Source organism: Sylvia atricapilla, chromosome 7 (assembly GCF_009819655.1).
Source record: "Sylvia atricapilla isolate bSylAtr1 chromosome 7, bSylAtr1.pri, whole genome shotgun sequence".
NCBI lineage: Eukaryota > Metazoa > Chordata > Aves > Passeriformes > Sylviidae > Sylvia > Sylvia atricapilla.
In genome coordinates this window covers 12893889-12919600 of record NC_089146.1, presented here as the reverse complement: position 1 = coordinate 12919600, position 25712 = coordinate 12893889, and the positions used below count along the sequence as shown (strand labels likewise).

General features: G+C 47.2%; 1 protein-coding gene across 5 annotated transcripts in view; it reads left to right on the top strand.

Moving 5' to 3' along the window:
• The window catches only part of NRP2 (neuropilin 2), an 89400-nt gene that overhangs the window by 17935 nt on the left and 45753 nt on the right, over window positions 1-25712 (top strand). For all 5 annotated transcript variants that reach the window (XM_066322649.1, XM_066322651.1, XM_066322650.1 and 2 more), the window contains exons 3-7: window positions 10832-11013; window positions 15319-15549; window positions 16074-16229; window positions 18066-18235; window positions 19275-19430. In XM_066322649.1, coding sequence (XP_066178746.1) covers window positions 10832-11013; window positions 15319-15549; window positions 16074-16229; window positions 18066-18235; window positions 19275-19430 — 895 coding nt within the window. The remainder of the gene's footprint in view (window positions 1-10831; window positions 11014-15318; window positions 15550-16073; window positions 16230-18065; window positions 18236-19274; window positions 19431-25712) is intronic.

Below are 25712 nucleotides of genomic sequence, written 5' to 3'. Positions count from 1 at the left end.
TTTAGCAAACACTTTAAGCTATACTCCAGCTCTAAATCCTTTACATCTTTGCAGACCTTGCTCAGTGCAGATGCTGTAGGATAGAAGTAGAGCAATACCACTGGGATGCCTGATAAACCACAGTGTTGAGGTGCTCTTGCTTTCAGTAGAGCCTGAGGCCCCTGACTATCTTTGCAACAGTGCTCCTGTCCACAGTGTGACACCAGGTGACACCCTTCACCGAGCCTCATCCCAAACAGGTCTCAAGAACCTAAATAAATGTCTGTGGGACTATGACTCTTGGTCACTTTTTTTGTGTTGTACAGTGGGCTCAGCAATGCTCTTTATGGGTTTGTTGTCTGGCTGCAGGAGTTAGAAGGTTTAGCGAATGTAAGGGGAGTGCTAGAATGATATTTTAAAAATTATCTTTTTTTTTTTTTTTTTTTTTTTTAAGGACTAAATGCAGAGCCTAGTAAAAAAGAAAAAACCCACCACGAGCATTTACTTTGATTTACATAGGAGCTAGTTTAGGCTTTTAATGAGCAACTGTTTGACTTAGCTACTTTCAGCCTTTGTAATGGACGTAAATCCCTATTGTCAGGCTGTAATAGGCAACTGGCAGACTCCCCAGCAAATATCAGTACTGAGAGTTGTGAGATTTGCGTTCTTCCCCTTCTCTGCTATTGATTCACAGTTCCTGCCTTGGTGAATCACTTAAAATTCCCTGTGTTATAAAGAAAAGAAGATCTGGGCATCTGCAGGCATAAAACCCAGTCTAGATAGCAACAGTGCAAAGCACACTTTCCTCCAAAGGCTGCTGAGCAGCAGCATCACACAGGAGCAGGTCAGAGTGCAGAAGACAACCAGTTCATTCTCAGTCTTTTCTGGCTGGGTGTGAATTCTGCAATTAAATATGAATGCAAAATAAAAAGAACAGACTGCAAAGAGCAGACTGAAAAACAGAAGAAATTTGTGGTTGCTTTTGGCCAGAACTCAGCATAGAACATATTTGAAGGAGTTGGGGGAGGTTAGGTTTTAGTCTGAGGCGAGTTCTCCGTTTCCTTTAAATCAAGTGGCTGCACACCACCATTGAATGGCAATGTAATAATATGTTGCAAACCACAGTCTGGTGATCCTGGAATTCCTTATAAGTTAATAGTAGTCATGGTCCACTAATCACAGCTAGGATGTTTTAAGCAACTGTCTTTGATACATCAGTTCAAACACACCATAGAAAGCCTTCCTTATGCTGGCTTAGTCAGTAGATCATTAGAAAGAGTGAATAACCTAGGGTTTTTCTGTTGGTTTCTCACCCCACTGCTAATCCTAAGGAATTCGTGAGATCTACATCTAGCCTTAGTGAGCAATCACAGTACAGTAGTATGGTGTGGTTTTGAAGTAACACTAGGTCAGACATGGAGATACTATTGTTTAATGAATTCCTAGAAGCAGAGCCTGAAGCAGTGGGGTCTGACAGCAGAAATCCTCTGCCAAAGACTTCGTTCTGTTACAAATGGCACAGAAACTGGCAGGGTGGCTGCTCGTGTTATGTGACGGCCCCCAGCTTCCTGCAGCAGTACAGAAGACACTGTGTGAGGAATCTTTTGAGGTGGAGTTCTGCTTTTCTGAGACAAGCAGTACTCCTCCCCTGTGGTGGGAGAACCCCTGTTCTCAGCCCCATGCCTGCTGAGGCCATGCTGCATGCAGGGTGTTTGCATGGGAAGTGCTCCACGTGTTAGAAACCTCCAGGGAAACCTCAGAGCTGGGGTTGTTGTTGGATGTCCAACAAGGAGAAGTGCCTCCCCCTCCCGGCATCCCCCTCCACCAGCAGCACGAGAGTTTGAGGCATGTGCTCAGCTTCCTTCCTCTTCCATGAGTGTTGGTATGAAGTTTCATTTACATTGTTATTTTGCAGTGGGAAGGAAGGTGTAATGACTGTCTCTTTGTAATACTGATGTTTGGCTGTTAATCATGGGCGGGAACAAGGTCTGGGATCTCCATCAGCAGAGGGGACTGACTCACCATTGATCTATGTTCACTGCATCATGTTGAAGTTTTTTGACCCATTTGATTTCTTAGGTTTTCTTTTGTGAAAACCCTCTGATTTTTCTGCCGTTCAGGAGCAAAACATCTTTCTGTCTTTAAATATGGCAGATGGGGATTTCTTCAGATGTCCAACAACTCAATTGAAGGAGACCTCAGGAGACCTCTCCCCTTCCCTGTCCCCCTTCTCAGCCTGCCTTTTCATCTGCAATCTGGAGATGTAAGGGCTATAGTAATAGAGTGTCAGAGGAAGTAATTGATTCATCACACGCAGAGAGAGGAGTCTGTTGCCTTCAGTGTCAATGGAGCTGAACCATAGCCTGGAAGGGTGAGGGAGGCTTGTAAACACTCCATGGCTGAGCTGGCAGGACAAAGCAGACACACTGCCACGGCTGAACGGGAGGGTCACACAAAGGGTTGCTTGAAAGAAAATCTTACTGAACAAAGCAGTGGCAGGGTCCTTGTTTGTGGGACAAACAGAGACAGTCCCATCCCCCTGCTCCCAGAGCACATTAAGGAGAAAAAGTATCTACCAGGCTCATGCTATGTCCCATTCCCTTGTCTGTCTTCCTCTTCCATCTTGATGTGGCTGCCTCTCTGACCTGCTGTCCTGGGCTGGGCTGAGATCACCTCAGGGGTACTAACCAGCTCCTGCCAGCAGCTAATTCCTCCCACACCCCCAGACAGTCACTGCTGTCGAAGAGAACCACGTGAGAGAGGTCACCGCTGCTGCCAATGCACAGCAAGGTGTGACACGTGCATGGCACAGCACTCGCGCTCACTCAGGCATTGACTGTGCTTAGACTTGGCACCGCTTGATTCAGATGGCTACCGAGCTGCAAGTGCCCATATTTGGAGGAGAGAAGGGGGTAGGAGATGCTGTGCTTTGCAGTAGGCAAGGAGGCATCAGACAGGTTTGGTGCAGTGTTTGCCCCAGAAATAGCTCTTACTACAAGCTGGCACAGCCGAATTGTGGGAATGCCCAAATAGTGGAGGCTGCAGGCCAGTCTTGGCAGCAAAGCTTTACTCACTTGTACATCAGCTAAGGCAGGATCTGGGCTGTGAACAGCCTGTGTGAGAAAATGCAGGGTCAAAAAGTCATCCTATGGTGGGCCAGTCCCAGGGTGTCCATCCATCATTAATGAGGGATGTAGACAGCCAGGAGGGTAAGGGTGGGCTGGTCAGAGCTCTGTTCTTACAACCGCCTTTATACAATTGGTGCTTAACGAGGTGTTTATTTCAGTTTTGTGCTGAAAAAAAGCCAGTGCAAATGAGTGATAGTGGAAAGCCCAGCTACCAAGCTCTGATCCCCATCTGATCCCAGTTTTTACTCTTTCCTTTTGCTTTTCACTGCGTGTTGTGTCGAAGGACATGACTGATACTGAACCAGCAAGATGTGATGGGGCATCACTTGCTCGTCTGGGAATAGGGCTGGCACGGTAGGCCATGTGAGTGTTCCCGAATCCTCATCAGCACCCTAGAACTTGGATAGCCTGACCTAAGCTCGTCTCCATCAATTGCGTAGGGTGTCAGGTGCTGGATCCCATCAGAAAAGGGAAATCTGTACCCCCACTGCAAAGAGATCAAAGTGAGCATTTGCCCTTGCCTTCTGCCTACTCCGCTGCTTTTTGGCAGTAAATTTTCCTTTTGTGGTTGTTATCTTTTATTATATTTATTTTTTTTTCTTTCTGCTAGTGATCAAGTGCCTGTGAGTGGTGACAGTAAAATGACATAGAAACCAAAGTCTAATGTTTTTCCACAGATGGATTGTAGCAGAAGGAGAAAAGTGCAAATGCGTTTTCTCAAGTGTCCTGCGTTTTGGGGTATGAAAGGGTTGTGAGTTGCTTCAGTTCCCTTAGAGCAGCAACAGAAGGCAGAACGCCATGGAAAGGGGGCTTATTCTGAACATGCTTTATATATTTTATTCCTGAATTCACCACGATTCTCCCCCCACCAATGCACACCACAGACATCTTGCAACAAAAGACCCCTGTAGCTAAAAATGGAAGAGTGAGGAATTTATAGAGATGGTTTTGGAGACAGAAATAAAATTAAACAGCCATGTGTAACTCCTGAACAACAGCCTGCAAAAAACCCCCGAAGTGCACATTAGCACATCTCTTTTCTTATGTAACGCTCGGCTTTCCAGACATGCCCCAGATGAGAGCACTTCTCCAACGCGCCTTTCTGCAGCGATCTGGCAACACAGCTTGAGGGAGGCAGCCTGGGGATGAACGGCAAAGCGCGGGGAAGCCTTTGCTCTCCTGTCTCAGGGGAGGGCAGCAGCATGCTAGGAGCTGAAATTCCCTCCTGAATCAGAACTTGCCTCAGGAGCACTTTACAGTTATGTTTTATGCCTCTCTTTGCACGAAGTATTTTGGCTACCTTCCCCCACCCCGCCCTTTGTAAGTTAGCAGTAACTGCTGAAAGCCTCTTCCCACCAACAGTGCTTATAAAATGGAGAAAAAAATCAACGCAAAGAGTAGAAATAGAGGCTCTTTATAGTTTTCATTTTTTGTCTTCAAGGCATTTTTGAAGAAGTTTTCCAATCTAATGGGGTTATTTTCTCTCCTTCTTTATTTTTCTTTTCCCTTTTCGATACTTTTTTTCCTTTCCCTTTAACTGGATAACTGGATTTTTTTCATTTCTCGGAAATTCTGGTCAGATTTTTTGAGGAGATAAGAAAATAATCCGAAGCACAGTAGAATGATTACAAACCCCCACAATATTGTGATTACACAAGATGTAATTGGATACAACAAATTTAAAACAAACTTCCAAGAAATCCTAAGCATTTTTGCCTGTGCCATCACCCCCCCACTCCCCCCACACCAGCCTAGTTCTCCCCCTGCTTTCATTGGATTTTTGTCATTTTAGTCACTCAAATCCAGCGAAATCCCTTCAGATTCAGAGCAAGTATAGCCCATTTCTCTCTGTTGTTGCCAGAGTCAGTTATTTCCATAAGGGCAAAACAAGGGCAAGCTCTGTGAGCATATTTTGCCTCAGCATAGGCAAAAATGGCCCCAAAAGGTTCAGACTGAGATCAGATTTGTCTCTGCATGGTTCAGACACCTAAAGCCCAGGTCTAGTCAGTAAGAGTGATTTAAAGTACTTCTGTTGTCAGTGCAGAGGAACAATTAATCCCATCCCAAGCTGGGTGTGAGAAATCTGCTTCCACTGAGACCCGAGGACGTTTAGCTGGCTAAAACTAGATGTGGTACAGGCGTTTTAGTTCTGTACACAAATCCATATCAGGGCCTGTGTCTATGAGGACTGATTCTCTTCTCACACCTGGAAAAATTAGGAGTGATTACCCTTAAAATGATGAGTTACACATGTGTAAAACCAGTTCAAGTCAAAGGAGAATCCAATTCATCTGCTGTATTTATAATTAATTACTCTGATTAAGGGCTGGCAGCTAAGATCAAACTTCATTGCTCTTGTCTCATCAGACAACAGTCGTGCTTGCCTCTGCTATCATGGCTGTAAAAAAAAAAAATCATTTAAAAGTCCTCAGTAGTTTCTGGAACAATTTAACCTTTGAAGGGTATGTCCTGCAGTTAGTCAAGATGGTGTAAACATCAGGGAAAAGTTTTTTTGTCTTTTGCAATGTAACCACCCATGAAATAAGGATTTGGTTGGAAGGTGGCATACAAAAGAGCATGAAGATGGGTGGTGACAGAGAAAAATTGACTAAGCCAGCTAGCATTTAATGGACATTAATTCTAGTCACCTCTTGATTGCACAACAAGCACAGAGATGCTGTTCACCATTTCTTAACTATCTCAATACTGCAACTGCTATTTAATTTCTTAGCCTGTTCTTAGAAGATGTTCAAAAAAACCTTATGCTTTTTATACCAATTTCTGAGAAATAAACCTCCCACCACCTTTTCAAAGGGGGCACAATTGCATTTACTAGCCGCCATTGTGGCTAAGCACAGGCCTTCCCCAGCTACCTGCAAAATATTAACACCTGCCGAATTCCACTAGAATTGCAGTTTCTCTTCCTCTCCTCAGCAAATGCATTCAAGAAACAGTGACATATGGTTCAAGCAGATCAGAGGTCTTGAAGGCTCGAGTCAGCCCTGGGCATTCCCAAATTTAGGGTTGTTGGCATGCAGTCTGTACCTATTTGTCTCCCTGTCTATCTAGGCCAGATTTCTCCAATATAATATAATCTCTCCAGTCAAGACTGGCTTCTATTCTCAGCTGTGCTGCAAACTTCCTGTGTGACCTTGGGGCAGACACTGCTCCTCTCTGCCTTCCTACCTCCCAGGGTTTCGTGAGAATCCCATCATTACTGTTTGCCAGCTGCAGTCATGAGCCCCATGGAAACGCCTATAAATAATAGCTCCAAATTAAACATTGGGGAAGTTCAGGTTAGAGCCTTGCCTCTCTCCCCTCTCTCTCCCCTGGCAAGCACTTGAAACCGGGCTTTGCTGAATGCAAGTCCTCACCTACTTCAAAATCATAGCTCTAGAGAGAGGCAGTGAAAGCTGCCAGCTTGGTCAGGACTTGGCCAGTCCTCCTTAGGTTTTAAAGCAAGGCTTGCACAAATTTATGTGTATCAGAGGACTAGTGATGCAGCTGTGAACATATAAATAATTTGTTATCCATGATTCTTCCCATCCTAAACTGATGTCCCTGTAATGCCCTTGAAGCGTGTTTCAGGGGGAAGGACTCAGCATCTCTTGGGACCTGGGGATGAAGGTCAACAGTGTTGTTGATTTTATGTTCAGCAGTATGGGTCACTAAACTGTTTGTGTTGGGTGTCCCTCTGGAGAGCAGCACCCAGAAGAATGCCACAGGCTTTCTGGTGCTGCTCCCCAGATAGGTCTTAGAGTTTCTGGAGCTCAGCAGTGCCTGGGTGGGCACCTGGGAGGTCTGTCCTGGCCCCAGGGGGTCATGGAGCACAGCTCAATGGTCAGGGAGCAGATTAGATTTCACAATAGAAAAGGACTGAAAAGCTGGAGGTCTTCTCATAATCACTACAACTGGGGTTTGTTTGCTACTGTTGCACCTCATTTGGGGAGCCAGCAGAAAAGTGACTTAGGAAAAATAGAAAGAAAAGCCCAGGAAGCAGAGAGGTTGACTGGGGGGAAAAAACAAGCAGACAAGCATGAATAATACAGGCTGTAGAAGTGCTTTATAATTAGTTTATGAAAGCTCTCTTAACATTAGCAAAACACTTTCTACTAAAAAATATGTAATTAAAATGCAGCAATATTTGTAAGCGTTGTACATTTTTCATTTAATTCTGTTAAACAACTTCAAGGAGAGCATCTAAGTCTTGTATTTCCCTTCTTTCTCAGCCTCCATTGTCTGGGCAGTTAAAAGCACTTCAGCATTGCCTCCCAGCCTCAAAACTCCCTGGTGAAAAGCTGTTTGAGGTGGTTTCAAACCAAGTCACTGGCCTTCTCACTCAACTGGCAGCTCAGAATGTCTTGCCATTGTGCCATGGGAGGAGCAGCCAACTGTGGTCGCCTTCCCTGCAAAAGAAGAATTGGTTAATCAGTTGGTTATACTTGTGGGTTACAGAGGTTGCACCCTGCCCTCACATGTTTATGCTTGGCCTGCTGGAGTAATGCCTAGGAGGGGAGAAGTGGCCATGAAAGTGCTTGGAGGTGGCAGCTTTCCCAGTGGAGGTAATGCCAGAGAGGTCAGTCCACAAGAATGCTGGTGCATGTTGACTGAAACAATGGATTTGGTTATATGAGTGAAATGCAAATCGCTGGGCACTGGACGAGACAGTTTGAACACCATTGCAGCATGAATGTGCCCCACCCAGTTGTGCCCTAGGCCGTTGCTATCTGAAAAAGAAATGGTTAGAGTAGAATACATGGTTGGGTTTTCTTCCTTCCAATATTTCTTCTTGTTTTTTCACAAGGGAGGAAGGAAGTCTAGAAACCATGCTTAAGCTTAACAGGAGCAAAGATTTGGCCAAACTGGATTGTAACATGTCCGGTGACCCAGAATGAGCAGAATGGGGTTGATCAGTTTGTTTGTTTGAGGGCCAAGGCATGGACATGACTGAAGTGCATGGTTCCAAAAGAATCTGTGGTGGGGATTAGCTGGCATTCTTGCTGAAGTTTGGAATTTTAACAGTTTTGATTGGATGTCTTTGGTGTTTCATTTTGAAAGCCTAAAGCTTAATTACTCTGATGGAGAGGAAGTAGGGGCTCCTGCTCATCTTGGCAGGTGCTATCTCCCAAGTGTAATACTTCCCCAATTCATGTTCTGTTTATATGACCCAAAGAAAAGGTTTTGCCTCATGCAGAGCAGAGGACTTGGCCAAGATTTTTTAACTAGGGAAGAAAACTCTCATATATTTATAATAATTTTACATTTGGCAAAAAATGTTTTCCTGACCTTCTCTTAAAGGCTTTTTTCAGTTGTTTTTAACATTTGATTTATTAAGGATTAGCTCCAGTATGAGAAAACTAAGTTAGATGCTTGAAGGAAGCCAAATAGGGAGTAATTTTAAAAGGCAAATATTTCCTGATGATTTAGTTACTAGATTCATTCTTTTAATTTTCCATTTGCAGATTGCCCATGAGCAGATTGCAATATTCCCTATTGTATGTATTATTGGAAGTTTGTCACCCATTCAATAAGCAAAAATTTCTTGGTCCAGAACTTGCTTCTGAAATTCCAGGGCTCCCACAGAACTGGCTTGAGGAGCCATGTGGACAGCACTAGGATATTTGGTGTGCTAGCTACAGCAGAAGCTGTGATCATTGCAGTCAAGTAGCTGAAGCCATGTATTTTGTTGGCGAGGTATAACCCCATGAGGACACAAACAGATGCGATACCCTGGGATGCAGCTAACCTCTGCTGTGCATGAAAATGGCAGCTTTTACAGTCCACTCCATTAAGTGTGTTTTGCCAACATTTACGTTTTTGCCAAATTAATATTTTGCCATATAGTCACAATTACACTAGTAGCCGGTAGTTCTGTGGCACAGATGTGCTCTTCAGATGTGGAAGGGCTGCAAGCATGCTGAAAGCAAGTAGTTATTTAGAGAACAAAATGTCCCCGCTGTTTGCTCAGTACTACTTTAAACAAATAGACAAACAAGGAGGGAAAAAAAATCTACTTAGAAGAAGCACTAACACTGCCTTCTATGTTCCTCCTCCCGAGAGAGATGGTGGGATGAAGCCACACATGATGGACATTAGTGGGGTCACGCAGGGTGCTGCTGGCTGGTGTCAGGGTAATAAGGGGTCACGAGGTGATAGGGGCTAGGCAGAGCTGAGGAGAGTGCAGGAGGAGAGATCTTCATTTGCATTACTGTGTGTCCACACACCAGCTAAGCCAAATGCTCTTCCTCTTCGAGTGCCAGTTCTCAAGACCGCTTGGATTTCACCTTGGCCAAGCCAATTCAGTCTGTAATGAAGTTAAAGGCTGAGTGATTGCAGCTAGTTGAGTGCTCGGTCCAGCGTAGACAGGATTTTATCTGCAGGCATTTTGCTTCTGGCACCCAGCCTGATTTAGTCCCAGAAAGGAGTGAAACCAAAGCCGTCTGGGCCATCTTTCTTTGTGGAGGAGCACACTAAGTCCCTGTAAGTTTGTTTTGAGGTTGTTGCTCGCCGATATGTGCTTTGCAGACCGGGAATGAGTCACATGAGGATCATTCTATTTCCAGCAAGCTACTTCTCCTTTCAACTCTCCATTCCCAAACAGAAGATCTTGTGACAAAGAAGAAAGGCAGATTCCTAGCAGCCTGGAAATGCTTTTTTCTTCCCTGGCCCCGTGAGAAGAGCTGTAGCTTGTTGTTCAAACAGGTTGTTACAAAGCAAATAAACAGTCCTAGAGAGATGGTCAGTTTCTGTAAATAGCATCATGCTGGCCAGAGAGGAGAGGGGCGGGAGAATGTGGGTGTTAGAAAGCAGCTGAAGAACAAGATGTACACATAAAAGCTGTTTGTTTCTTCACAGCACACAGAGCCTGATACTACTACCTTGCCTACTTATGGCCTAGAAAATACTAAGGGATCTGTGGCAGTTTCCCCTGTCAGCCAAGCTTTGCAACCAGCTTTTGTCTCTGCACCAGGAGGCAATTCTAAATGTACATGTTCCTCCCCACCAGGCAGACATCCAGGCCCGTGGGTCTACACCTCCAGGTAGGGTTTAGCAAAGGCAGGTTGCAGTTACAGAATGTACAGTAATAGTGAGTGTAGCTACCCAGCTCTTACAGAAAACTTGCCTACAGAAAATCTTCATTAGCACTTAATAGAAGAGGACTAATATTAATGTCCAAGTGCTAAGTGAGTGTACTTGCCATGCTTGATAAGGGACCAATACGCTGTCAGTCCACAAAATAGCTCCTGCTCACATAGATTGAACATTGACAGCTTCACGTTTGGTACGTGCTTGGCCAAATCCCGCATGGATACTGGAATAAAGTGAGTTCTGCCAGACAGCATAATGGTACCTCAGATAAGAGGTCAGGGAGGGAGAGCAGCCCCAGGAGAGTTGTATCTGAGCTTCTCCCACACCAAAGGAGTTTTGTGGAAATAGAGGTGGTAAAGTGAGTCCTAAATTTTGCATGTTGGCTGTGAAGGTGAAGCGGATATATGTGCAATAAATTAAAGATGTGAATGGCAGCAGAGGAAAGGACCTAAACGTAGTCAGACAAGAAGGTGTTTTGGTGTCTGTGGTATGGTGTGAATAAGAGAGTCGCAGGTACCTGTCTGGAAGACATTCTGTGAAATATGCAGATACCAAGAGTGGTTTTTGTTTGTGCCTGGCATCCTGAAGCATCTCCCTGACAGATGGTTTCCCTGCCATTTCACCTGCCTCCGCAGGTACGACTACATCGAGATCCGCGATGGGGACAGTGAAGCGGCAGACCTGCTGGGCAAGCACTGTGGGAACATTGCACCTCCTACCATCATCTCTTCTGGCCCCTCTCTCTATATCAAGTTCACCTCAGACTACGCGCGGCAAGGTGCCGGCTTCTCTCTGCGCTACGAGATCTACAAGACAGGTGAGTATCTGAGTCAGTGCCTGTCTCCCAGACTGTTTGACACAATTATCTTCATCTGGAAATGCCTTTGACCAGTTTTTCAATGTGATTTTTAGCATATTTTCCGGAGACAAAGGACTTTTTTTTTTTTTTTTTTTTTTGGCAAGTCTGTGCATTACATTTGCAAGAAGGTAAAGATGTTAGTGTCGCATGACAGTGCATTTTTGGATCACAGTATGGCTCATAAAGCAGAGTTCCTCCTTAAATGCTTTATGGTATTCAAGAACTAGAAACACACACCTTTACTCCCTGGCATGCGCAAGCTTGTTAGGGCTAAAAGGGGATTGTCCCTCTGTTGGAAGTGCATGGAGCTCCCCCTCCTGTGGAGTTGTGATTCAGGGTTGATCAGTGATGCTGTGTTTTCTCTCCATGGATGTGGGGTTTGTAATTGGGGGGCTTTAGTTTTCAAGTGATTGCTGTCAGCAATGCTGTCGATGTGTGAGGCAGCACCCTTCCAGACTGATATAAGAGGAAGTGTTCATAATTCTGTTTAATACTGAACTATTATTGAGGAAAGAAAAATCTGCTCAAAGCCCTTTTAATAGTGTTTCTGTCTAAATATTGGCCAGAATTTTTGTGCCTGAGAAGAAAGAGGGTTGAAAAATAGCCCCTACTCTGTGTGCATGTGAGAGAGGCATGCCTGCATGCTGAGGGAACAGGAGAGCGTTTTGCGTGGGCACATGGGCACCTGCCCTGTGCCTGCATTCCTTTGGTGATGTGTTTGAAGAAAACACACATGTCTTTCCATCACTGCATCCAGCACCAGGAAAAAAAAGTCTGTGCCATGGGAAGAACCAAAAAGGAACACAACAGGGTTGCTTATCAAGCCTCTCTAAAGAAAAGATGGGGAGCCCAGGCAGCAGTGCCAGTGGGCCCTGGGTCAGCTGTGCAGCAGGAAGAGGTGCACAGACAACCCACAGCCTGGCCATAGGTAGATGTGAATGTGGAGACTTTGCTGCAAGAGAATAAGACTCCCTAAATTCACTGTGAATCAATGACGACAGGACAGTGTGAAGATTCAGATGGATGAGGAAAGTGCTGTCACTGGCAGTTGCCTGGACTGCATAACTGGCCATTGATCTGCTGGGCAGCCAGCTCACCACCACTCTTAGCTTATGGTTAGGATGCGGATTAGTCCTGAAAGTCTAGTAATTTAGCCAGATATTGGGGTTTGCTAAGGCCAGTTGCCATCACAGAGGATGGCAAAGAATACAGGCGGGAAGACCCACCTCAGCCCCCCTTGCCTCTCTCTCCCTGCTCACACCTGCTGTGAGCCCAGCAGGCTCTACTGGGTTGTCTCTGACCTCACACTGGGTCCATGCCCTAACTCAGGGCACGAGGTTATTTGTGGAGTGGTCCAGCTGGCTGAGGTGGCCCAGCCATGCTGTGGGAAGGGATGGCAGGCAGGAACCCTGTTGGTCTGGTTGGGAGCCAGTAAGGGACCAAATTCAGGAGGAAAGGAGAAGTTGTTACTGGAAGGGAGGGAGGGAGAGAGGGAGAGGAATTAAGGGCTGATTTGGAAGAGAACAGATATTGGATGGAGGCTGGAGCTGAGTTTGTGTCCCTCGATGTCTCTGCAGTACTGCCCTCAGGTCTGAAGTGGTGCTGGGGCTACTTTTGCCACTCCCAGCCCTGCAGGTAGCCATCCTCTCCAGTTACAGCCGCACTTTCTTACAGCCACAGCCCACGAAATCCAGCCTGGCAAGGCAGGTTTTGGCACAGGAGTGTGGATGAGCCCATGATCCAGGAGCACTCCCAGCCCACATCTGCCCAGCCCCGTTCCCTGCCAGGGCTCCAGAGAGGGCGGTGGGCAGTGCTGGCTGCAGGGCTCCTGCAGTATGTTGGCAGGCAGGCAGGCATGGGCCAAGTTTCCGTCTGAGCTGTCAGGGTAATCAGCAAGGGTGTCACCAGCTTTAAAGGTCATTAGATTGTCATTGTCCACATCAGTAAAGGCAGCAGTAGCTGCAGATTCCTTCTGTCTTAAAGGTGACCTAAAAAAACAACTCTTGTCAACGGAGCATTTTTTTCCCCACTTTGTGCTAAATTTCCCTTATCACAGTGTGAGAGAGGAGCAATCTGCATACAAACAACCACATACCAGTCTTTGAATCCCCTGATGGGTATCGCTCAGCAGTCTGTGGGCTGACAAGAGCCGCCTGCCCTGGCTGGTGCAGCCTCCCTGCTGCTGCCTTTGTGAGTCAGTTTGGCAGGGCCGGCCTGAGCTCTCCAGCGCTGGGCATCAAAGTCGCCTCTCAGGCTGGCCTGTGCTGCCGAAGCCAGCATGACTCCCGTTGATTATCTGCAGCTTCCTTATAAAAAGCTGATCATTGTGTTTGCTGCTATTAGCCAAAATGTAGACAAAGATGCCAAATGCGATAAGAGCCCCACATGAGGTAACTGTTTTCTAATGTGGTGACATAGTTACATCTTGCCTGTCTCTAGAGGTCAGTTCCCGACTCTTGAGTTTAGCCTTTGATTTTTCTCTCTAGCTCGGAGCTTGTGTTATTTTCACTATTTATATGTTCATCTTTCAGGTTGTTTGAAACAAAGTACACCCCTATCCCTATTCATGGCATTATGCTGTGTTTTGTTTGGCCTTTTTTTTTTTTTTTTTTTTTTTTTTTTTTTTTTGGCCTCTGCATTTTACCCCACAGGTTCAGAAAAGCTGGCTGCTTCATTAGGTAGTCAATTAAGAGCCTCTCCTGAGTAGCTTTCTTTCCAGCCAAGCACTGCATAATGCAGTGCAAGATCCCGCTATTACTTCAGGCTGCTGGCCTGACTCCGTAGGTTAATGCTGAATTGAATAACAAGTCTCCCATTAGTCCTGGGAAGGCTTGTGTTGCCTGGAAGAGCCGGAGCAAAAGGGTTTGTAGAGGAGAAGGAGACTGTCCCAGCAAAAGTGAAGCAGAAACCTTTGCAAATGCTAGTGCCGGGTTGCAGCAGTGGCCAGCAGCCTCTCTAACACCCCCTTTCTCCTCTGTTAGCTCCAGGCTGCAGATTTCTGTTGCCTATTGTCCTGGCAAGGGTTTCAAAGACACCGTGGTATGAATATGACACAAATTCCCCTTTCCCCAACCACCCGAGGCACCTTGGCTGTATGAGAGGGGGCACGGAGCTGGCCCGGCTGCAGCTGAGGCCAGCGCTGAGGTCAGCAATAAATAAGAGGCAACATTGTCTGTCCTCCCCACCATGCAAAGGTCTTCCTTAAGGATAGAAATAACTTGCATTTCTGGTGTGGATGGCTCATTCTGTGAAAAAGAAGGCTCTGTTCCTGCTCTCAGCAGAGACCCCCTCCTGCCACGGTCTCTGTTATCCCCACTCTTAATGTGGCCACCTTGTGGAAATGTATGCTGGAGCTTGTCCCTGTCCCTTGTGTGGGTCTCTGGGGGGAGGGGGTGGGCTGCAGGCTAACTGTGCACTTCCCAAGGGTTTGCAGCAAACAGTGGAGACATTGGCACCCTCCCACAGGCCTTCTCATTGTGCAAATATTTGTGTTTCCGGATTTTCTCAAGAGGAAACTGAGGCACAGATATCTGTGCTGGAAAGCTGGAGTTTGCAGGAGACTGGCCCATGGGAACAGCCTTTCCAAAAAGAATACATCCCATTAGTCCTCTCTGCCCCATCCCCAGGCAGCTCCTTCCCCAAACGGGTCTCCTCCATCAGACCTGGGGCTGCAGTGGTGTCTTGCCTGCATGGCTGCAGGTAGCAGCTGTGTCATGAGTACTGTGGGTGGCAGCTCCCTGTGTGCCAGCCAGCCTCTCTGCAGGCTCTGGAGCAGCACACAGGTCTGCCAGGTCAGTGTTTGGGGGGTGGGCTAGAGTGGAAAGAGCCAGCTGGGGAAGACAGGCCAGATTGGTGTAGCCTCCCTGTCCACCACCACCGGTGCGAGGGACAGGGATGTGGCAGGGTGCTGGCCTGCCAAGTCACAGCAATGGCTTTGGATAGGATTGCTTTTCTAGTCCTGGTTTTGAGGTAATTGTCAGGAGGACCAGCAGTGGTGTACAGATTATGTCTGCAAAGCTGTCTTAAGGGATTTCGAACTATGTTGTTCACTACGGTGACTTCATGGACCTTGTCTCTCCACCTGTGGAAAATGTTGCAAATCAACTCACTTCTTGCAGTAATTCCCACAGCTCTTGAGCTGCAGGACATTTCCAGAAGTGAATACACAACCCTACCAAACTCAGAATGGGGTTTCCACAGTATCAAATTGTGGGCATTAAGCTTCATCATTGCTAAGGCTCTGGGTTTTTCCTGCTGCTACAGGCTCTGAGGACTGCTCCAGAAACTTCACTGCCTCCAACGGCACTATTGAGTCCCCGGGTTTCCCTGACAAGTATCCACACAACCTGGACTGTGTCTTCACCATCATAGCCAAGCCAAAGACAGAAATCCTCCTCCACTTTCTGCTTTTTGACCTCGAGCATGACCCACTGCAGTCAGGGGAAGGAGACTGCAAGTATGACTGGCTAGACATCTGGGATGGCATCCCTCAGGGTAAGCCACGGGGTGCTGCATTGCTTTCCTTGGCCCTTCCTGGTGTCTTACAAAGCTCCAGTCTGTGTCTGAGCACCAAGGGTGCCTAACTTCAAAGGTGGCTGCAGCCTGCAACCTGCCATCAGGGCACTCCATGGCCAGTTTGGGGACAGTGTGCCTGCAGAAGGCTGCATTCATTAAACGAAACTACTGCTCTGTTGTAACCACTGATCTGAAAAGCCCCATGGGACACTCCAAACACCAGCAGTTCTCCCTCAGGGGAGGGCAGTGGGATCATGCAATGATGGGAGGACCCCCCTACCTTATAGAAAAACTGAGAAACAGAGCATTCTGGAGCACTTCCCAGCAATTGCAGAGCAATGCCTGCTGAAGTGGATATTTCTGCACTGCATGGCAACAGGCCAATAGATATAAAAAATAGCCTATCCCCAAAGCCTATCTTTTTATCCTGATCAGCAATGTGTTGGTGACCCAGGAGGCTGATGGAAAAGCAGGCATTACCTTTGCTGCTCTTTCTTTTGCAGTTGGCCCCTTGATAGGCAGGTACTGTGGCACTAAGATGCCATCAGACATCCGCTCCACCACCGGCGTCCTCTCTCTCACCTTCCACACTGACCTGGCAGTGGCTAAGGATGGTTTCTCTGCTCAGTACTACTTGATCCACCAGGAAGTCCCAGAAAGTAAGTTGGAAATGTGTGTGTATGACTTAGTTGTGTCCCCTGTGTTTCCTGTCTTTCATTTGGCATATACAAGAGTGAAGCAGGCAGAAGTGTGTCCAGAGGCTGGTTCTCCACCAGCAGTGCAGATTTAGGTCTGTTCTCTGTTTCTGATAGAAGTAAGATTTCAGTAAGAATTTCACTTTCTGACCTTTTGTTGACTTTTCACTTGCTTGTGAAGTTTTCTCAATACCTTTTGGGCTAGAATCCTTCATGTATGTGCTCAGCCCAAAGGATTTGGGGGAAGACTTCTGCCCAGCATGTGCAGCAGATTCATTAAAGCATGGGGGAAAATATGCGCGCACTCTCTCTCTCTCTAGTTTCCTAGAAATTTACAGTCCCAAACCACAAATTAGAATTTCTTGGCTGACTAATTAAAGACTGCTTAAAGCTTTAAGAATTTCAAGCCCAATTTTGTTTTACAACCCTTAATAAGGGAGGTAAATTGATGTGGAGTGAGGAAGTAAGTTGTGTATTTTGAGAATGAAGAGAATTTTGATTCTTTGTGATAACTCTTGAAGGCAAGGAAAGGTTCCATTTTTTTCCCCCATGGTACTTTTGCATCTTGACCTCTGTTAGCAGTGAACCTCTGATACAACAGAAGAAGCCTTCAGGACATCCCTCAGTCCCAGGGAAAGAGAGGGAGTCCCTGATCTGCCACTGAAAGCCTGTGACAGAGAGCAGGGAAGAGCAGGGATTGTGCAGCACCAGAGCAGCAGGGTTACAACCCCTTACTCTGTGATTGAGTAAGGGATGTTCTGCTGAGGCTGTGAGAGTTAAAGACAAGCATGAGCTCTTCACCATTACCTATTGCTACACTCAGTTGATCTGTTCTTTAATCCCTCTTCTGTTCTGGATTTGGAAATAAGATGTTGAACACAAACCTTGTGAAATCAAGCACAAAAGCTTTTGTTAAACTGTCAGGCCTGTTTTCATTTATGGTGGTGTGAATTGAAACTTTAATAATAGCACTGACATCCTAACTTGGCCCATCATTTCCACCCAAGGTTGACTTGGCCACATTAAAAACACAGGCAGTTTGGTGGAGCCCTGTTGGTTTACTGCAGCAGCATGCTTGGACCCATGCAGTATTTTCTATCACTGTTTTCTTTGCTATTGTTTTTATAGGACAGCTGCCATAAAATAGAAGAAATGTGCCATAAAACTGAGCTAATTGTGACTTTTACAGCCTTAGAAGTGAGGAGATCCAAAGAAAAGCACAGCAGTGTCTTTCATAAATTTGTCTGGTTAATCCCTATGGACCTGATACCACATACAGTGCATGCAGATATACACGGACACATACACATGTGCATCCCTGCTCTAAGATGCGCACAAAACTTTCAGAGCTGCCCATTCCTGATGTTGCTGCTAGCAACAGTAAGCACTCTCCTAATGTGTCTGTCTGTACTCCTTGCCTTGTCAGTGCTTAGATTTCACCTACAGCCTTCAAGAAGATGGGAACTTTGTGGCAAGGGTACTTGGAACATCTTGGTGGAGGTGGAGGGAGGGAAGGGACAGAATTGTGTCAAAACTGAGCAAAGGTGAAGAAGATAGAGGGAGAAAGATCCAGACCGTATTAGTGTTCAGAGGGCCACGCAAACGCAAAGCTGCCCTACCTATAATTTTTCAGTGCTGTCTGTGAACACACAAAACCTGCACGATGGTGCAGATCTGTTTGTCTTTCCAGACAGGCAGCTTTGCTCAGGGTTAGCTGGAGAGATTAGTTCAGGGCTGTCTTTCACCTGCGGATGAAGTATTGAGGCTGCAAACCAATCTGTGTGCGTATGTCTGCTCTAGACTTTCAGTGCAATGTGCCTCTGGGGATGGAGTCTGGCAGGATCTCCAACATGCAGATCAGTGCCTCCTCCACCTACTCAGATGGGCGATGGACGCCTCAGCAGAGCCGGCTCAACAGTGATGACAACGGCTGGACCCCCAATGTAGACAGCAACAAAGAGTACCTCCAGGTACCCTTCCAGCCCCCTCTCCTCTTCCCCCACCAAATGGAGTGTCACGCTGTTAAACTGACCCTTGACCATAAGGCTTGTTGAATTTTTTATTGCCTCTGTGGCTCACGGGGAGCAAGCAGCAGGGGAGCTGCAGTGCCTCAGTGAAATGCAGCAGGCTGGCTCTCCCATTAGCTTGCCTGCACAAGGACTGACTCCAGCCGCTGTCTCCCTCCCACCCCCTCCTTTCTGCCCAAACCTTGATGGACTTTCCATCAGACGGACAGAGACTGAGAGACCTCTGCCACTTACAAGGGCCACTGACTCCGCCACTGGCCTGAGGACCAAAGTCTCCAGGGGGTGCATAGAAAAACAACTAGAATAATATTTATCTCATCAGTGATGCAGGGAGCGTGAGCGGGCTGATGTCAGGCGGGGGGCTGACAGAGCAAAGGCTTTCCCTGGGAGCTGGTTAGAGCCACAGTGTGTCCACACACAGCTTCTGGCTGTGTCACATCGCCGGGAGACACTGCTTGCTAAAGGGCACTATGAGCAGGAGGTGGTGAATGTCATTGCCTCCAGCAGACGTCTCATTCTTCATTCATGGCAGGGCTACTAAGCCAGCTCTGCTGACCTTTCTCAACCCATGTTGTAAAACAAAACAAAAAAAAAACCAGCAAGGGAAAACCAAGAGCTGCAGCACTTGCTAATTGGATATCATGCTTTTATTTTACATGGAAAAAGTCAGTCTCTGTCCTGCTTTAATGCACATGCACTTCTGTGCAGATCCTCTTGCTTGGTCTGAGGCAGGGAGAAGGCTTTGTGATGGTCCCCTATAAACAGACATCAAGATCCTTAGCTACTCTTGTCCCAGGGTCCTATCCTGCTGAAGTCAGCCCTGGGAAGGGTTGTGGCTGTTGAACTGCACACCCACAGATAGAGTGAGACACGCTGAATTTGCACCTTCTTATTTTTCAGAGACAGATAGAGGAACTAATTAGCTACTCTGAACTCTCAGGTGGTCACCACTCTCTTTCTTGTGCCTTTTTCCCCTGGAAAGGTGGACCTCCACTTCCTGACTGTGCTCACAGCCATTGCCACACAGGGTGCCATCTCAAGAGAAACCCAGAAGGGCTACTATGTCCGTACCTACAAGCTGGAGGTCAGCACCAATGGGGAGGACTGGATGATGTACCGACATGGGAAAAACCACAAGGTAATGTCCTTTTTGTCTCTTCTGCCTGCACCTTGGTGAGCCTTGCAGCCAACAAGAGGGAAGAGGACTAAGAGATTTTGCAGGCCTGGAGGGTTTAATCTATGAGGGACCCTTTTTTCTGATGAGGCTAAAAGACTGATGATGCTCTGAGCAGAAATATTCCTTTCTCCTCTGCACAGCAATGAGGAAACACTATTCCTTAGAAAACCTGGCTGCTGCTGCATCTTTCGTGGTGGTGATAGTATGTTCTTTGACTGCAAATGAAGGAGAAAATGTTTGCGCAGCCTGTGTTTTGCCATATAAGATTCATTGAGCTTTTATGGTCGTAGACCCGTCTGCATGCTGGGTTAACAATCACAAAACCACATGAAACTGTAGTTCAGGAGTTACTGAGGCCTGGAAATGAAAGGGCACAAATCCTAAGAGGCAATTGCACCGTCCCAGAGAACAAAATGAGCAATAAATAATGAGAAACAATTCAGGCTGCCGGAGCTGTGGGATCTGCGCTAAGCAGGCATGGTCAGCAAGGGTGCATTGAACTCTGGGAGCGATGCATGCTGTTGCTGTGTTTCTGGGACACCCACAGAGGTGGGAGCAAGGAGGAAGGAGGGTAAATATGGATGTTCATCCATTTCACACCATATGGGTGCTGGTGTGTGGCCAGGAAAGATAAACTTGGAGGGGTCTCATGGGAGGTTTGGTGTATGGAGAGGAGGGTTAAGGTAGCCATGGTCCTGGGCTGGTTTTTCTCTTTCAATTGTTTTAGTTGTGTGTTTGTTCCCTGGTTAAGGCTGCCTCAAGAAAGCCCTTCCCTGCTCTTCTGTGGCATCCAGAAGAGAACACACTGCTGCTGTGTTCAGGTCCTCCCTGCTGATGTGCCATAGTGTGTCTGTGTGAACTCTGTGGCTGGGTTCCCACACACCTCCCTCCCACACATGTCCCAGTAATTTTTGATTGCTCAGCACTTCTATTAAATTAGCTGTCCCTCCCTTTTGCTGGCACGGGCGCTGCTGGTATGAAATGCAGTAGCCTGCCTTGTCCAGGATTCATCCAGACATTTCCTTCCCTTCCGGGCTGTGTGATTTCCCCTTCCCCACAAGCGTGTCTTAAGTTTAAATTCCCTCTGCTTCCCAGAATGAGTCCTCTCTGTGCAGAGGTCCCTATCAGGATCTCATACCTGCAATATTTGGAGTATTTAAGCTCCTCATGTGCCAGTGAGGGAGTGTTAGCCCTATTTTTAAAGTAGGGAAATGGAGAGACAGGACAGCCCAGCACCACATAGTGGAGTCCTCAGCTGGGCTCCCCCAGATCTTGGGTGGGCTGGCTCCAGGACATGGCAGAGCTCATGTATAGTCCTAATACAGTGCCCGTGTAGTGGTGTGGAGCCTGTGTGCTGTCCCAGGACCCACTGGTCACAGCAGACCTTTCTGCGAACCGAGGACATCTCATTGGGACCTTTTCTGTAAGCTGAGTCAGGCAGGAGATGCTCATTATGCTGGGCAGAGAGATGAGCTATGCACAGCTCAGTATTTCAAATAACCACTGGCAATAAATTTACCTTTTCGAGTCTCAACTGGAGAAGGAATCTGGTCTGGAGGGTGGTTTTAGTTTCACGGGGGAATAAATATCCCATCCTTGCAGTCCTGGGTGTTGGACACTGCATCCTCAGCCAGGGTGGAGCAGGACAGCATGACTAGTTTCACTGCTGCTAAGCCAATTTACATTGCTCCAGCGAGACCCTAAAGCCTGGCTGGTGTCAATCCAAAACAGTCTCACAACCACCTGAATTGTCACCATTTCGAGACTTGGCCCTTGATTTCTGTCAGATTTTTCTACTCTGTTTTCTCTTTTCATTAAAAAGGGGGAAAAATAAAACCTCTTTATTTTACTCCTCTATTTCAGTGCCTATTCGTTCCCACATTCTGGCCTTAGTTTAGCAGACACTTCCCAAGGCTGGAGGATAAGTAACTGCTTTTTGGTGGCTTGCCTACCCCTTGCATCCGGGAGATTGCTTTCCTGTCCTGCCAAACAACTGGCTGCCAGCTGCTGAGCACAGTGGGGCCAGGGCAAGGCCACTTGCTCAGACCTGGTGCCGGGGGCCTCTGGTCCCACATTCCGTGCCCACATTAATCCTGCTGTTCCTGTTCTAAGCAAGCTCCCAGATGTCTGTGCTCGAGGTGCAGATCCCTCCCTGCATCAGTGTGGAGCTCCGCACAGCCTGGGCTGCAGCGCTGGAGCAAACCATGCCAAAGAGATTCGTCAAGTCTGCCGCAGCTTGATTTGGTGCCATGAGGAGCAGGGAGGGGGAAGGTGTGGACAGACAGGGACTCTCTATATCCATGCAGATAGATACATATAGAGAGAGACATGTACAGATATGCACATATGTATAGCTGCATATACACACATATATATGCACATGCACACACAGGGATATGGGGTGTACCAAACACTGCTCTGAATTTCTGCCAACTCTGTGGGCCAAAAGCAATGCTCTGCCATGTATGGGTGGGTCAGCTAACATCTTCATCGGGGAGCTAATGCAAGAGAAAACCGCCAGTGCAGGAGAGGTGGGGAGGGGATGGTGCTCCCTGCAGAGGATGGGAAGCTCTCACCACCTCTCTATTGCCCCCTGCTCCCCTTCCCTCCGGTGTTTCAGATGACAGTGGGGCCAGGGTGTTTCCCTGCCAAATGTGATGGCTCACCTTTGAGTCCTCAGCTGCTGGCACTCAGCAGCAAGGGAAACGGGAAATGCAGGATGGAGCAGCGGAAAATGTGATTAATATGTGCTCACAGCAGACAGGGCTGGCTGGGCCGTTTCCGTGCTGAGCACTACTGCTGCGTTTCTGGGATGGGGAGGCAGTGGGAAGGCAGCCGGCAGGAGTGGACGTTCACACTCACTCCCTCCCCTCCCCACCTCATCCCTGCCAGGCTTTCTCCCTTCCTGACAACCCCAAAAAGCCTGGCCCAGACATCCACTGTTCAGGGGGTGGTGCTCTGTTTTTCCCTCAGGCATGAGGGACCGGGAGGGGCAGGGAGGCTAACCCAGCGACCTAGCCAGAGGTGCTGTGCCATCCTCCTGTGTGTCCCCGAGAGGGGAGACAGGGAGGAGAGTCGCCACCACCACGTGCCATCCCATAGTTGCCCCTTAATACTCACCAGCGTGCCTCGACCAGGGGAGAGGACCAAACCAACCCTGCTGCTGCAGAAAAGCTGGTCTGGCTCTTGCTCTCCCTGTTGCCTCCCTCCCTCCACCTCCTTTGACCTGGGGCCAGGCTGATGGCCTCTGAGGTTATCTTCCAGGCAGCAGCCCTGGTGTCCGTGCCGAGATCTTATCTAATGGTTTGCAAATGTCTTTAGAAAACAACAACTCTTCTTGAACCCAAGGAAGGAAAAGAGTACCTGGCAGGATTCAACCTTTTGTTTTTGGCCATTTTCCTCACCTGGCAGGATCTGACCTTTTATTTTTGTCCATTTTCTTTGGACAGACTCAGCTATGAGGATTTCATCAGATAACCAAGTTCTTATCCATTCTGATGCACTTCCTTTGTAGCACCTCAGATTCCAGCTCCTGTGTGGTCTGAGCTGCTCCATCTTAGTAACTGTGAAGCTGAGCTCATGGGAATCATCTAGTGTGGCAAGGGAACTGGGGATGGGATGGATTTCAGGATTTGGAGTGGATTGGGACCACGATGAGTGCTGCTCTCACTTCTTCCATTGCTCTGTGTGTAAAATGCAACTGAAACATTTGTTTCCAGAATATGTAGAAGTCAACGGACAAGAAATAGCAGCAAGATCCAGCTGATGTGCATTTTTTATTTCTTACTCATTTTGACGGTTTATGCTTGTTATTAGGTAATTTCCTGGGTGACATTTCAGGTGGTAGCTGCACAAAGATTGAATTGCTGCAAAGAGCAGTATCTCAGCTGTACACTGGAGCTGGGGACATCGGAGGATTTGGTGCTGGCAGTGAATATTGAGGATGAATCTTTGGAGACCCTTGTGCCTCCCCTTAGGAGCGTTCCTCTGTCTTTTCAGTTCTTAATCAGATCTCCTGTATTTATTCACTTGAGGAAGGAGAGGAAAGCTTTCAGTCCTGTGATTTTTTTATCTGGAAAACTCAGGAAAAGCTGGTGCAATGAGCCAGAGGGCCACTGGTGTTTCTGCACAGAGACATCATGGTGCAGAGGATTTGCACAGAGACATCCAAGTCCCAGCCTGCTTTTGCTGCATTTGCAGGCAGGACAAAGACATCAGGCTTTGCCAAAGGCAGCCTTGTGCATTCACCCTTGGTGCAGTACCTGGGGAGAATTACAGCCCTGGCTTTCTTAGCACGGCTGCAGCTTTGTATTTCTGGGCCTGATATCTCCTTTGCAGGCTAACATAGTACCATTCCTCGTGTCCCTGATGACTCCCAAATCTGAGTGGAGCCTCTCAAAGACACAGAGCTGGCAAGCCCAGCCCACTACACTGTGCCTTGCCCAGACACTGTGCTTTGTTGAGTGTTGCCAAGTATCATTTTTCTTTTAACTCTTTGTTCCTAGATTTAATAAACCAGAACTATCCACCCTCCACTTGAGCCAGAATCCTCCCACCATCAAACATGCCCCATTTTATGCCTTCCCTATCTGACAAGGAAAATAATCTCCCCTACTTTTCTCCTTCATGCTTCTCTGTCTAAATCCTGAAGCCCTAATCCTGTTAGCATGCTCTGTTCCAGGGCTCTGTCTCCACAGGAGTAACATAATCCTGCAATAAATCTAGTGGTCCAAAGAGACACATATGTATGGACGAAGGCAGAGCTGCTGCCATCCTTGGCCTTCTCCTCTTCCTCCCTCAGCCACTTTCTTCAGCACCCCAACAAATTGCATAGTGGCCAAACAGCATAATAAATAGAGCAGGAGACAAATTACCTCCTATCCCCTCCCTGACTCACTGCTTTTTCAACTTCATGGCACTTTTTGTCTCCCTGTCCTTCATCTCTTTCACTCCAAACTGCCAATGGCACAATTCCCATATCCACTGGAACTAATGTAGCTTCAACAATCCTCCCCATCAGCCTATGATGGTTCCAACATGTTAAAAATGCAACTTGTAAATACTAGTGTGGAGCTTGCATGTGTGTGCACATGGAAAACTTTCACAGTCCTCCTCTAGCCTGGACATCATGTCCCCTTACCACTTGCTTTCTGCAGCAAATTAATTAGGCAGGTCAGCTCTCATTGCTTATCAATTTCATTTCACATACAGACCTGCTGTCTGGACTGAAAAGGAAGTAAATATACAGTATGGGGAGAAGATAGGCAGCTTTTTGATGCAGCAGTGGAAGTGAGTTCCCTTGACTGTTTCTTGGAAGGTGCTTTTAATTTGTTAATGGTTTTCTCATTCATTTTCTGGCTGCATCACCCTTGAGTGTGTGTTCATGTGCATAGGCATGTGTGCTCTCCACTGAGTGTATATCTATTTATCTATCTATCTATCTCCCTAGATCACAGCCAGGTATTTCTTTTTTTTTTTTTTTTTTATGCTGGTGTAAATTACTGTGACTTCTTATACTTCGATGGTGATATGTTGATTTACACCATTTGAAGACTTGGCTCAAAATATGTGCTGAGTGGGATGGGAAGCAGATAGGACGGGAGGAATAGCAATGTTCTATTTTGGTAGAGAGGGAAGAAGTCTTTGCTTTCTTGGCACTCCCAATTTCACACATTTTCTTGCTAGTTCTTCCTATGCTGTGAGTGCTAATTTGAGGCAGGATGTAGAGCCTGTTGAACTCAATGGGCCTCTCTCCACAGTGTGCTGGGGCTCTGGGGTCAGCGTTTTCAGTACGGGGAAACCAGACAGTCAGACCCCGGTTAGCAGCACCAGCACCTGTGGGCTCACAATGCATTTCCACTTGGAAAGGAGGCTGAAAGAGCAGGAATATGGTGATACCTCAGATCTCTAACAGCACCAGGCACATGACCTCTGGAAGTGGCTTCTTTCTGTTATGCTGAACAGGGTGCAAGCGATGACTTGCCATGCTCAGCTGGGGCTGTTCAGAAGTGAGGTTCAATGGAACAGGTCCTACCAGTGCAGCTGCTAGCAGAGCTGGAAGTCAGGTGCTGATTCTGCCCTCACAAGCTAGCAGTCTGGAGTGTCATGGCCCGGATTCAGAGTTCATAGCTTGTTGATGTGATCTAGCCTGAGTAAGTTGCTGATTTCTTAATCTAAAGCAGAATTGAAATTGCTCTTCTTGGAAGCAGGTAGCTGAAACCAAGGTTGTCTAAGAGATGTTTG